Source organism: Impatiens glandulifera, unplaced genomic scaffold, assembly GCF_907164915.1.
Source record: "Impatiens glandulifera unplaced genomic scaffold, dImpGla2.1, whole genome shotgun sequence".
In the NCBI taxonomy this organism is placed as follows: Eukaryota; Viridiplantae; Streptophyta; class Magnoliopsida; order Ericales; family Balsaminaceae; genus Impatiens; species Impatiens glandulifera.
In genome coordinates this window covers 1-15003 of record NW_025919310.1, presented here as the reverse complement: position 1 = coordinate 15003, position 15003 = coordinate 1, and the positions used below count along the sequence as shown (strand labels likewise).

Below are 15003 nucleotides of genomic sequence, written 5' to 3'. Positions count from 1 at the left end.
CTCTGTTATTTTCGGCTTCAATCTAATTAATCTCGGTTATGTTTAAGTGCATTTAATGAGATAATCCCAATTAATGAGATACCCCCAACCACCTGCACATTTAGAATCCAACTAACCTGGTTACTTCCAAACTAACACCTACCTCGGGGCCTCACAATCTGCCGCTTCCCCATGCGCCTTGAAAAGGTAAGATTCTTTTCCTCAATAAAACAAAACTGACCATCAATGCTTATATTTTCCCTTCCCAAAAACCGATCCTATATAACGAGCCATCCTCTACTCATTTTATCACATCCGAAAGCACAAACTCACTTCTGATATTCTTGAATCCCGTCTCTCTCTCAATACCAATATCATGCTAGCCGAACTCTGGGAAACTTCCTAAGCATTGATTTCAACTCTTGCATGGGCAGAGAGGGGACTGTAACTACTGAGCAGAAACTCATGTATCACTGCTCTCGCTGAAACCCCGGTCTTCAACCTTTGCTTGAAGAGGCCGGCTCCTAGTCTCCTAGACGATGTCAAGGCCTTCTTTCGAAGCGCCTACATCAGGGGAAAGTACATCGTCTCTACTGTCAGAGACCATACATTCTGGATAGACGAGGTTAAATTTGCCTCACTATTCGGTCTGCCCACTGAAGGTTTCTCTGACTTTCCGACTATACAGGACCTTGCGGGATTTGAAACCGCTCAATACCTGTCGGCCACCCCTTCTCCGGTGGAACACTTTGGGCCAAAAACCCAGCTTGCTAGTCACGGTCAACTGCTTCCCGAAATCGTGACCCGGTCGATTCTGTGTCAATCACCGAATCAACGGTATTCTAGGAATACCTACAACATCATGACCCACATTCTTTGCGAATCGGCCATCAACTGGTCAACGGTCATATGGGAAAACCTAAAGAATATGGTGCTGACCAAGAAAGGGCTCGGTTTATGCACCGCATATTAGCAAGCTGAATTCTTGGGTACCGACCAGAGTTCGGACCGGGCACACCGGCTTCTTCCTCAAACATCCTCGACAGGGATTCGGCAATAGACCGAATCTGTAGAATGTCTTTTCAATAGGCTGTACTTTACATTATTTCTGTATGCCTATCTCTGTACCGAATATTATGTCGGTTTCCTTTCTCTACTATTTCTTGAATTTTAATATCATTTCAGTTTAACTAACCGTGTCTTTCTTCAATTCTTTGAACATTTATCTACGTAACCGGTTAACATCTTCAAACTATAACCGCGTTCTTATCCGGTCACATAAAATCTGCTTAAAATAATCTGTTACACTCTGATCACTCAAACTGACCGGTTAGACTTAGACACCGTTCAATCATTCGGTTTTTCAAAGAAAAGAGTGCGTCATCAATGACATAAGCAAAGGCTTTGGAGGGAAATTCCCGCCCAAAACTGCCGCCCCCCTTTTGGTTTACCGCCCACGGTTTGCCGCCTCTTTCACTTTGGAGGGAAAATTCCGCCAATATTGATGGACGGTTGGGCTTTCCAAACCGCATCTATAAAAGGGACTTTCGGTCATTTTATTTCATTCTCACGCGAATCTGCTTTCTCTCTCTAAGCTCTCTCACTCTCTGAAGCGGTTATCTCTCACATTCTCAAATTCTTTAACAGGGGCGTGATTCGGCTTTGTTCAGGACTCTATTCTCAGGTGGATTTCGAGGAAATCCGGTTGAATGGTACGCCCGAGGCGAAGGAAGTTATTGACCGGGTAATCAAAACCGGTCTGGAATATTTCCTCGGTGGTCCTCATGTTATTTACAAGGATGCGGTCGAAGAGTTCTTCAAAACCGCAACCATCTCCTACGACAAGATCACCGCGACTGTATGCGGTTCTGAAATAGTGCTCACCGAAGCATTGGTGGCCGAAAGCCTGCGTCTCCGACTACCGGCCCAGGATGCAACGGCAGAAATAGAGAAGGACACCTTTGAGGCGGATTGCCACATTCTATCGGCAACTAATGAGCCGATCAAACATCCGGGAGCAAAACAAAATGTTGAAGCCGGAGTATATTCCGGTATGTGACATCTTCACAAGGGCGATCCTGGCGAGGGGAGGAAACCTCAACAACCTCACAAGAGACAAATCAAGATGCTGATCGGTCTGATGGAGGGAAAAGAGGTCAACTAGGCAAGATCGGTGTTCAGCAACCTAATGGACATGGTGAAAACCGGATTCAAAACCGGTCGTGGGGATACGCCGTGCCCCTCGGTAAGATCTTCCTCCACCTAAATCTCGACATCGGTCCCGGCGTCGCTGTAGCAGAACGTTGCCTCATCAGATCAAGGCAATTCCTTGAAAGGACGCAGCCGGCCCCCGGTTCCACAGGTGGCCGAAAGAAGAAAACCGCCAAGAAAGCTGCCCCAGCCAAAGCGAAGGCCGAAGGCAAAGGAAAAGAGCAGGTAATTTTCTCAGAACCACCTCAGCACACAGAGGATGAGGAGTGGGCCTCTGAGAGAACCGACATAGAGAAGACCGAGGATAATAGAACGGTCAATGAAGACGGTTCGGCCCAGAGCCCCAATGATGCCGCACCAAACACCAACCCTAAGACCACCGAGGGTGGAGAAGAGGTTGATAAAGAAGCCGATGATGAAGGCGACGACACAGAAAGGGAGGAGGCCGAAGAAGCAGAGGCCGATAGGATAGCTGGGAAACTCCTTCAAGGCATTAGAAGAAGAGCCGAGTCGGTTGAAGAACTATACCTGGAGTGGCACGAGCACCGGTTTGATACACCGTATAGACAAATTCTACCGGGCCACACAGATGAGCAATGCATAAACAGACCGAAGGAAGTGGAGGACCTGATGATGAACATTACGAACTCCAACACACTCCAAGAGGTACAACACCGAACTTGTCTCTTGTTACCGAAGGTTCAACTTCGGAAATTAACGACAAAAATCCGGAAAATTACGGAGGAGCTCAACAAGATGGAATCGGTGGACACCGTAGCGCCGCGGGTGTTAGCAAGGCTTGAAAAAGCCAAAGGGGAACTAATTCAAGAAGTCGAGCGGCTGGAAGCCATATGTAGCCGAATGCAAGTACCGGTCTATACTGCTCCCGAGATCGAAAGGTTTCCGGTCAACTGTCCAACTCCTCCAAGGGAGAATGCGGCATCGATAGAATCAAGTGAAAGAGCCGATCCCAATCTCACCGAGCAATCACCTCCCCCACAACCGGAAGTCCCCGCTTCAGACTTCACTAAAGAATGGGTTGAGGACCGACTTCAAAAGCTTGAAGCATCCACATCGGTACGGATTGCTGACCGTATTCAAGAGTTCGAAGATACAGTGGTTCAACCTTTCAAGGATAGATCCAACAGAATAGTTGATTCGGCCCTCAAGTTCGCCGACGTCACAAGGCATCTTCTAGAGAGAAATCAAGAACGGTTCTCAGAACTCGGCGAAAGTCTGCAGGAAGAAGTGGTTCAGCGCGATAAATGTGTTCAGCGAACAGCAATTCTGGAGGACGTGACCTCCGATTTAAAGAAAGACTTCGACCGGCTTGAAAGAGAAACCGATCAACGGTTGACATCGATGAGTAATGATCTGGTCGGCACGACACTTGACCGGGTCTCCAAACTCGAGAAGACGAATAAGAATCTCGTGGCCGAACTGAAGGCGCTTTCCGAACAAATGGCCGAAATTCTAAGGGCAAAGGTGAACGCGGATGCCGCGGCCATAGCGGCTGATGCTGAAACGGCTAAAAGGATCCAGGATGCGCTGGATGCCGAAGCAGGCAAAGATAAAGAGGCACCGCGCTCATCTAAGCTTACCGAAGAGGAAGAGGAAGCCGCGCGGATTAAAAAGGCTAAGGCCATATTCCCAGGGTTTGCTGAGAAAGTAGTCACTCAAGCTGCGGAGGATGCCGCACGTTGGAAAGGCAAAAACGGAAACTGGAAGAATTCGCCGAAGAAAACAGAAGAAGAAGGTGGCCGCCTCCGCCTCAGCGCCGAAAAAGCGGAAGAGGGAGGCTCCTAAGAAGGAGGCCCTTAAGAAGGTTCGAATTGCCGAGCTACTCAGTGAGGTCTCTGAACCGGTCATCCCGAGTACATCGCAGTAGCCCGACCAAATCGAAGATGAAGTCGAAGAACAACTGCGGTCCCGGTCTACAAGACGACGATCTTCCGAACCGACCGGTCAACAGCAACCGAAGAAAAAGAAGAGCCTATATGACTTCACGGACTCTGAATAGGGACTATCTTTCCTCTTATTGCCTTAAGTGCTTTTATATATATTTTTTGTCTCTTTCGGTTATCTATATATATATATAAAGTTACTTTTTGAAACCGGCCATCTTTTGCATTTCTACTTAGTTTGATAATTTTAAATAAAATAATCAAAAAGGAGAAATTGATAAGATAAAAGATAAAGACTCTTATAAAGACCTTCCAAAAATTTTCTCAACATTTTTCGAAAAATTCTCCCAAGTCAGTTTCAAAAATCCGGCCAAACAAAACAACCGGCCCTACGGTTGCAAACTTACATGATTTTGATAATTTTAAATAAAATAATCAAAAGGGAGAAATTGTTAGATAAAATAAGACCGGTTCAAATAAACCTAACTTAAATAAACTTTCCATGCAGGAACAAGGAACCGAACCGGAACCGGCTAAAGAAAACTAACCGGTCAAGCTACCAAACCGATCAAGAATACTTGGAACGTGACCGCACAAGAAAGGATCGGCCAAAGCCTAAAGCCGGAATCATCAAACAGCCGATCATCCCCAAGGCAGAGAAATAACCGGAAGAAGTCCGTTACATTACTCATACCAAAAGCCACTCGGCTAAGTCAAGCGGCCGATCAGTACAAGAAGACAATTCGGGTATCTATTGAGAACGATACCAAAGGAGCAGACTGAACACTTCCATATTCATGCAAGTCTGAGGAAAGACTGTAGGCTGTAGAAGACAGTACTACCGGATCTTTCCACTTCGGGATAAGACAGAAAGGAAATCTTCCAAGTACAGACAACTGTCCAACAGACAGTGCCTACATCAAGTAAAAGACAAACCCGGCAGGTTTGTCTTACACACCGGAAGAACAGACCGCCAGGTCTGAGACAGAATATCAGGTCTGAGGTTGACCATCAGGTCTGAGGAAACGACCGCAGGTCTGAACCTCTGAAACACTGAATCACTGCACCTCTGCTCAGCCAATCAGATTCAAGGAAGTGAAATATGACCGTTGGCATATTTCACCTATAAAAGGAGGCAGTTGCAGAAGAGTAAATGAGGAACATTGAGAGACATTAAGAGGGACACAAGGGACATACATTTGGGATAACGAGCGCTAAGAGCATTTACTACAAGTGATAAGATTGTGCTGTTTTAGAAAGCCTAAGTGTTAAAAGTTAAAGTGTGTTTTACAATTTCGGTGTAAATTGTAAGTGTGTTATCGAGCAGGAAATAAGTCTCGATCGGTTTGTACTTGTATTCCTTAGTGAATATCCTTCTCGCGGTTTCGAGAGGAAGGGGTGACGTAGGAGTTTTATCTCCGAACATCCATAAAATCTGTCTTGTTATTTACTGTCTGCCGGTTTCATTACTTGACCGATTTATACCACTGTAACCGACTTAATCCTATCCAAGCCGAACTTCCAGGTTACCGAAGCCGACCCATCAAACTTCAAACCTCCATTATACAATACCGACTCTGCCTATCATACAAGCGTGCCGCTTCAACCTGAAAGCAAACCTCTTCCGCGCTTGAACCTAGTTCAAGGGTTTGTGACAGGTTGTGTAGTATTGAAACCCCGGTGTTGAATCTCTAACCGGATTAACCACCACCCTTCGAGTGTGAACCGCTAACCGGTCCAACCCCCGGTTCCCCAGCGGCGATCTAGATCCTAACAAAACCGTCACTTCCTGGTGCTTTATCGCTGCCACAACCCATAACTGCTGCCTCCACTTCTTCCTCCGTGAAAGGAGCTTCCAATAAGCTTTTTTGCTCCGCATTAATAGTATTAAAATTCATTCCATCCAACTTCGGTCTAGCCATATGTGATTCTTTGAATAATTCTTTATAGAATTCAACGATGTTATTTGAAATCGCGGACTCACCATCATGTACAACACCCTCCACCGAAATAGAATTAATAGCATTATTCCTAGCTTGCGCCTTCGAGACACAATGAAAGAACTTTGTGTTTTTATCCCCATATCTTAGCCAAGTAGCCATGCTCCGTTGTCTGGCCCCAATCTCTTCTTCTTTACACAATTCCAGGAGATTAGAAACTAGGAAAATACGAGAGCCAACCTCTTCAGCCAAAAGCTCACGAACCTCTTCCACTTCATCGATAATATTAATCTTCTTACATAATTCATCGACCTTTGCACAAAAAGTAGCACGTTCACCCACATACCAACTTTTTATTTGCTTGCATAAATTCTTCAAATTCATAAACAGTTTCGATGAAGTAGAACCCAAAGGAGCTTGAGTCCTCCACCATTCTTGCACACAGGGAAAAAATTCGACTCTACTCAACCACTTATTCTCGAACCTGAAAGGGCGGCAAGGCAACTGCACAACCCTACGCTCTAATAGAATATGTCGATGGTCCCGAACAACTCTACGGAAGAACCTTTTGAAAAATATTAGCCACCCTCCGAAAGATCGACTCACTAACCAAAAACTTGTCGATGCGATATTGAGACAACCCACCACTACCATTGCCTCTTCTGAATGTAAATCGACCTCCTTCAAGGGGAAGATCTACCAGGTCCAGGTCCTCGATCATATTAGAAAACTCTGACATTTGGCTAGTCAATCTTCTAACACCCTTTCTTTCAGAAGGATCCCTTACCTGATTCATATCTCCAACAAATATGATGGGAAAATTCCATAAACTAGACACTTTTGACAACTCGTTAAAAAACTTCGCTTTTAGATCTTGGCTCACTAGCCCGTAAACCGTAGACAACACTCAACAAAAGTTATCTCCCCAATTTCTAAGTTGCACAGTAATTGAGAATCTTCCAATATCAACATCCATCTTCTCGAATTCATCATCATTCCAAGCAATTAGAATCCCACCTGACGCCCCAATACAGTCAAATGCCACCCATCCACACAATCGCCAATTACACAGCTCTCTAACAATCCATTGATCCATCTGTCGAATCTTTGTCTCACAAAAAACAATAAATACAACTTCTAGTAGAACCCACAAGCGATTTCAGAATACAACACTTCTCTCTGTCATTAATCCCACAAACATTCCAAGCTAAAAATTTTCCAATCATCAAAACAGACTTACCCGGAGTATATCCGATTCGGCTTCGAGATACGTTTTCCTGAAGACAGGAATCCAAGGGGTAAATCTCCAATCTTTTTTGGCTGACACTTCTTAATAAGTGTCATTTTGGGAATTTCGCGAATATCGAGCCACACTTCGGACTCTTTAGTTAAAATCTCTCTATCAGGAGATTTGTTTTCGTTTAACGTCATGTTATGAGTGGAAAAATTCTCACATAACTCCTCATCAGCGTCATATTCAATATCTGACTCAACAATCTCTTCCTCCGATAACTCATGCACCTTGATAGGTGAATCACTCGCATAATTGTGGTACACAAATCTGATGGGATTTATTTGATCCGCATTTTCCATGTGTGGCCTTAACTCACCATTTTTCGCGTCACTTGACTCACAATTAGCCCCACACCTCAGGATAGGATGGATGAGAAATTCCCTTGGAGCTTCGTACATAGCTACATGAGGCATATTAATCGGAATATTGACTAGAGAAGACTCTTCAGATGTCACAAATAACTTAGATACAAAATTATAAGATTGAGGTGATGATTCGGGTATCAACTCAACAGTCAAACTCGTTGACCGAACCTCGTTCTCGCAATCACGTCCGTCCTTCTCCATTACGCTACTCGGTTCAACAAAAAACGTCGTCTCAAGAGGATCAACTATACCTGTTGACTCTATAGATTCATTTTCTTGGTTAATATCAACCACATCTACCATAACCTCACAAAAATTGTTCACCCCATCCAAACACTTATCCACATTAATTGGTTGAACCGGTGATCCCAAACTATTGTTCTCTTCAAAGTCCCTATAAGGAGGATTCGGGGAAGGTACTTATTGCTCCACATGATTCGTGCATAAGTTGGAAGTCGACATTGTTGACATAATTAGAAGCCATTCGGGCCACACCGCAACCTTATACACCACCATACCATGTTTAAGGGTAATAGAACTCAGTATACGTCCCGTTGTACTAACACAAATCCTTGCCCATCCGACCTCGCATTTCAGTCTAGTATTTTTTATCCATCTCCCTATAACCACCTAACACTTCACCAGTATTTCTCAGACACTCAGTGCTCCAACAGACCGAGGGTAACCCAAATAACCGAATCCAAGTGCAATTTGATCTTTTATTTTGCATTGTTGGCCTTTTTGAGTGATCCCGCTCATTCTCAGCTTTAGGTTCTTGATCAGCCAAGTTATTAAACATAGTGTTTCTAATACTGTCATTATTAATACCATTTTCAAGTCTTCGAATTCCTTCTTCAACCAATGGAATTAAAATTTTAGCATGAGGCATAATAAACACCGTTCGACAATCAATTCATAAAGCAATATACTTTCCCCATTAGTTAAACCCGGACCAAAATTTTCCGCCTAATGGGCTAGATCCTAGGCACTTCCTCGTCCATGACGATGATGACAAATAATGCCTTAAAATCTTTAAGTGACCTAATCCCACCTCGATCCTCCTTCGCTTAGAATTCTTGATCTCAAAGATAGCCACCACATTCAATTTATCCATCAACGTAACAAACTCGAAAGATTTTGTGTCTGTAATCACCATCTTGGACTAATCCGACCAACACGCACGTCTTACGTTTTTCACCTTGTCTACGTAAGAAGGAGAACTGGCTTCCTGATTTGCTTCTTTTTCCCCTATGAATGGTGCATCCCCCATCGACGACCTACATTTGTCACTCCCTCCGAACGGCGGACCACTTCTACCACTGCCCTTGGACAGAGAAACTGAATGCATACTGATTTCCACTCGTTGCTTGCTTCCGGCATCATTAATGCCTGTTAAACATGATTTCCCGAGCTTGGCATCACGATTCAACCTTAGCGGATACATGGAGATCCTCTTGAAGACTGATCGGCGACGAGACCCGTTGTCTCCCTCCACCTGCCTGCCATCATCCAGCGTTGAATAGAATCCCACCGACACATGCGGGCGACCATCGACCAACCGAACCACTCGACCTCCTCTACCAACGAGGAACCAACCTTCCCCATCATCATTTGATCCTCCGGATAAGCGTTCATCCACCCGACTTCATAGCATAATAGCCGTGACTTTTCAACTTCCTTCCCCGTCTGCGACCCTTGGGCTCCCCTCTCTCCTCCTCTCATTCTCTCTCTGTTTTGATATATTGTAAGCCTATGTATTTCTAGCTTAGTGATAAATGATGAACATGTATTTTTTTAACGATTAAACTGACCGAATAATGTTTAAATATCAACTGACGGATGAAGATTTTGAAAAAACCGACACAAACGATTGTGATTAATTTTAGGTGAAAAAAAACGACCAAATTGAAATGCTTACACCCATAATTCAGATTTTGATTTGTTATTATCTAGAATTCCTCCTTAAAACTTTTTAGAAGTTGTTAACTTTAAAACTTTGTAGAAGTTGTTAACTTCATTTCGACTCATTGTTGGTTTAAAATTAAATTTTTTTATTTCTTTTTCATGTATGAAGCGTTATTGTACAAGTTTTTGCTATGACTTTTATTTTATTATTTTAATTATTTATATTGTTCCTCAAAATGACATCATAATAAGTCATTTTTATTCTAACTGAAGTCATCATCTTCTCAGTGTATAGGGATTGTTTGTTAAGGGTTTAAAAAATGATAGAAATTTTTTATTCTTTAATTGATTCTCATACATCTCCCCCAATAATTCAATCTCCTATTTGATTGCTATTCTTAAATACATGATGAGATATCCAATAAATTTGTTATGCCTCAATAATAATAAAAAATATGTGGTTTATTTATTTATATATATATATTATATTTTTTAATCTAGATAAATTTACAAATGGGTTCAATTTAAAGGATAAAATTAATACTTATCCCAATTTAAAATGAATTATTTAATTTAAAACTTAATTATGTATATTGAAATATTTAACTTATATAAATAAATTAAGTGAATAATTTAATTTAAAATAAATTTATATATTAAATAAAAAGAAAAAAGAAAAAATTAAACTAAGTTTGGCGTAGAGCCCTAACGATCGTATTCAACTCGGGAAAGTTGTGTTATATCTCAATCGTCTCGTGTCTTAATTTTATGCGTGTCGTATCATGTCTTGACCCACTCAAAATATTATGATCCACGGGCTCTTCGTGTCGTGTTAATTCGTATCCACGAGTTTTATTCGTGTCCGGGCTAATTCGTGTTTAAATTCGTGTTAGTGGTATTCCGACTAGAGTTTTGACTCAATCATAGTATGTCGATGTCCGTTTTCATGTGTGTCATGTCGTGTCTTGACACACTAATTAATTATATATATATATATATATATTGTTAGTAAAAATTATAAAATATTATTATAAATTTATTTATTTTAGTTTATAAAATTTAAATTAATTTAATAAGTTAATGTGTTTAAATATGTTATTTAAAAAACTAATTAATATGTTAAATATGTAATATATGTAGATATAAATTTTAATATATAGTTTCATAAATATTAATTTGAATGTCAATTATTTAATTTTATAAATTTTATAAATAATTATTCAAATAAAATTATAAATATTCGTGCTCATGTCGTGTTTATACTCGTGTTGTGTCTGTGTCGACTCGTGATCGTGTTACATTCATATTAACTCATAATCGTGTTGTGATCGTGTCATCTCGTGTTTATGTCGTGTCCAATTCACGACTCGAGTGAGATAATCTTGTATTGTGTCATTTGGTGTTAATATCGTGTTGTATCATGTTGATTCGTATTGATCTGGTGATAGAATTTTTTTACAAATTGTTTAATTTTAAAAGTTAAGGAAAAATGTTGTTTGTTTGAAAAATAAATAAACAAAAAATATAGTTAGAATGGTTCCATGAGTATTAATATGTCAAAGATTTGAAAAGAATAATAAATTTGATATTGATCACATAAAATAAGTACCTCTAACTTTGATTTTCACTCTTATTTAAAGATTACCTATAACATATTGGTACTAACATTGACTAATGCTAATGTAGTCTAAGAAAAAAAACTTGCTGAAATTAAAATGAAATTAAAATAAGAGTAGGTGAGTTTCCATGTAGTTTCTATATGCAATTTAATTACCCTATATAAATACATGATTCAAAACCGCCATTAATATTAAAAACTAGTCTAAAAATGAACCGTCATAATAGGTCTTATGAGCCCCGTGCAAATGAGGGGAGTACGTATAAACATTCAGGCGAGCAGTGTCGACCTGAGATTTCGACCTGAGGCGAGCACAAAACTTGGTGCCCTCAAAGCTTAATATTCATACATATATTTTTTTTATCGATTTAAATATAATAGTATTTGTAACATGAATTCTAGAAATAAAATATCATCAAAACAATATGTCATAAGTAAATACTAAAAAAAACAAAGAAGATTCAAACAAAATATAAAATTAATGTTCCGAACTAGTACATAGTCACTTGAATATTACTCGTCTCACATATTTTAAAGCGAAAGTATTGATCAAATTTGCATAATCAACTTTCTCAATATTTTTTCCCCAAAAAAATCCCTAATATTTTGCATTTTGTCCCAATTTCCTGGATCATCAACATTTAAATGAAATGATTTATATCTTCATCAATGTCACTTTAGGCATACTTACATCGCTCTCATTTTCAGACTATTTTGGGTCTTCATTGCGAAGTTCATTCAATTCACCATGTTCTCGGTCATTCAACTTAACATCGATGTCATTCTTGTTCACTTGATCTATTATTTGATCTCTTGTGAAATACTTATTAAGGCTTCCTACTTTAGCTTTGAATTAAAGCATCTTCTTTTTGTTTTTTTCTTTTTTTTTCTGCCCCAGACAATTATTTTCTTATAGAAGGCATGCTTGATAAAACTATAAATTCTAATTTGCATTAAAAATTTATAGATTAACCAGCATTATATGAATCTATGATTAACCACAATGTTGCACTTTCGCTATGCAATAATGCAAGATACAGATTGTGAATCCACCATTCCACCAGACAAGTCCTCAACAACAAAAATAATCAAGTAATCGAGCCAAAATATCACTGAAATCGGAGGAAGAACTCTAGTGGGCAGTGGCATAGTGCTGAGAAACAAGGCTGAAACGAGCGAAAAAGGGCCCCAATAGCTCGAGGAAGGAGACGACCGAGTTTTCTGCTCCGATTCCGTCAAGCTGGAGGATCGACGACGGGCTTGGGTTTGGGGGAAGTGTTTCCTTTTCTTTTTCCATAATGCTTGTTCTTCTTATTTTTTTCCTGATTTTCACTACAACAAAAATGACTTTCGGCGACGCTTAAAAAGACTTCTACCAACCTTTAAAAGCGTCGCCAAAAACATTACCGACACTTATTCTTGCGTCGCCAGAAGCAGGGTGGGCGCAAGTTTTTACCACGCTTATTTAAGCGTCGGTACAGCATTGCCAAAAGACGAAATTTTAACAACGCTTATTTAAGCGTTGGCAACATTAAAAATGTCGCTAAGGTCTATGTTATTTTAAACTATTATTTTAAAATTTGTTTTTTTTCTATTTTCATTTAGATGTTATTTTTTATCTCTACTATTATCACATTTGCCCTTCATCTCTCAAGTACCTGATGTACATAACCCTAAACCCTTAGGGTGAACCCATATTCAGCACATTATAACCTTAAAAACATTTTCAGAAACTAATGAACTCTCTCATATTTTATATACCAAAACTTCATCTTTTTCTCCGATGTGGGACTAAATGTCATATAACATAAATAAAATTATGAAGTCTATAAAACTCATGCACCACAAATCTCAATATTAATCCTCCATTTAACTTTATCTGGTCTTTTTATCACCTATCCGAAATTTATATTAACATGAAATCAAAATATGAAGTTATATAAAACTTCCCATCACAAATCTCATATATCAATACTTACATTTCCCTTCATCTGATCTTCATCACATATGAGCAATCAGTGAATCATTTTACACATTCATCAGTATATGACAATAGAACTATAGAGAATGGAAATAACTCAAAAAAGGCAAGCAGCTAGAAGTAGTGCCATTCACTAGCAAGATAAACACAAAAACACAGTAGCACAATAAGTAATGCACCACATCAACTGCCAAAATCACCTGATATGAATCAGCAACTGATGCTAAGGCTGTCAAGGCACCTTCTTGTACCATTTGTTTTACCATTCTGAACCACACAAACATTACAACAAGAGGGAATTGGTTTCTATTAACATTATGATCTGTATGTTTACATTATGATAATTCATTATTTGTCTGTATTAAATAACAATAAATTAGTAACAGTATGTAATACCTGTATTCAGAAATACATGCAAAAGTATAAGCAGTTTGCTGACAAACCAGTCCAAATATGGTGTCAAAATGTCCGGGATACAATTCTAACTGCAATTGAGTAGTGCTTGAGGCAACAGTGTGCCTGTAAAAAAATAACAAGATATAAAATCTGGTGAATGTAAAATTAGATTAACACCTCAAAGAATTTCCCCAGCTCATAGAATCAACTACATCAGACCATCATCCAATGGATAGAAACTCATAAAAGAACTAATCACAAAGTCGCAAAGCAAATTTCATGCCAAAAAGTCACATAAACAGAAAGGCCAAAAGTTCAATGTCAAGATTAAATACAAACCTCTACACGAGGGTTCTGGGAATCATCCATTGATGAAGCTGAAGCTGGTAGAACATGTTGGTGGTACTGAACTTGCTAGGAAACCATCCTCAACCTTATCCTAGTAGTATATCTTGATTGAAGACCCTCACAATTGTACAATTTCCTGCTCATTTCATGCAATTTTTTTAACATCATAAAAGATAGATTTTGGAAATAATCTGTTTTTCTTATGAAATATTGACAAGCCTGAGATTACTTATGTAGATGTCATTATGTTTGGGTTCTGGCAGAGAATAGCTTGATGCAAGTTTTTGACCTAGTAACCAACCAATATATGGAGAAGCTATTAGAAACTAACCTAAATCAACTGAATTAATATATTTATAACAAGTTTTGAGATTCATTACTTGTGCTATGGCACTGAAGTGGACTACCCATCTCTACATGCTCCATTCATACCTATGGTCACTCGAGCCAAAAACCGGATTCATTCCTTAAATATCAACTTTGCCTCAAGTGTTGAACCTACATGTGTTTTCATCGGCTAATAAAGACCCTACTTGGAGGGCTGCCATGACATCTGAGTATAATTCTCTACTACAGAACAACACATGGACTCTTGTTCCGCGAACTCAGGCTCGCAATGTGGTTGGATGCAAATGGGTTTTTAAACTTAAACGGAAAATTGATGGGTCAATTGAACGACACAAAGCACGACTTGTTGCAAAAAGGTTTTCATCAACAATCTGAATTAATTATGAGGAAACCTTTAGTCGGTTTGTCAAACCAACTACTATCCGAACCATTCTCTCCACTCTCTGTTACACGACAGTGGCCTATCCACCAACTTGATGTGAGTAATGCTTTTCTTCATGGCACATTACTTGAAGAAGTTATATGGCTCAACCGCCTGGATTATACATCCTTGATTTTCCACATCATGTATGTCGTATACAAAAGGCCATTTATGGACTAAGAAAGCCCCGCGTACTTGGCACTCACGTTATGTAGGGCTTTATATCCATGGCTTTATTGAATCCAAATCCGATACATCGTTTTTTTATTTATCACAAGGCGATATTTTGGCTT

The 15003-nt window shown here is 39.7% G+C and overlaps 1 protein-coding gene across 1 annotated transcript; it reads left to right on the top strand.

The window, feature by feature from the left end:
* Positions 1-2341: 2341 nt before the first annotated feature.
* LOC124917771 lies at positions 2342-3996 on the top strand (the record flags this gene model as incomplete). The annotated part of the gene is made up of 2 exons (XM_047458091.1): positions 2342-2856; positions 3325-3996. Coding segments are annotated over 2 exons (1187 nt in total), but the record flags the coding sequence as incomplete, so codon positions are not given.
* Positions 3997-15003: the final 11007 nt, after the last annotated feature.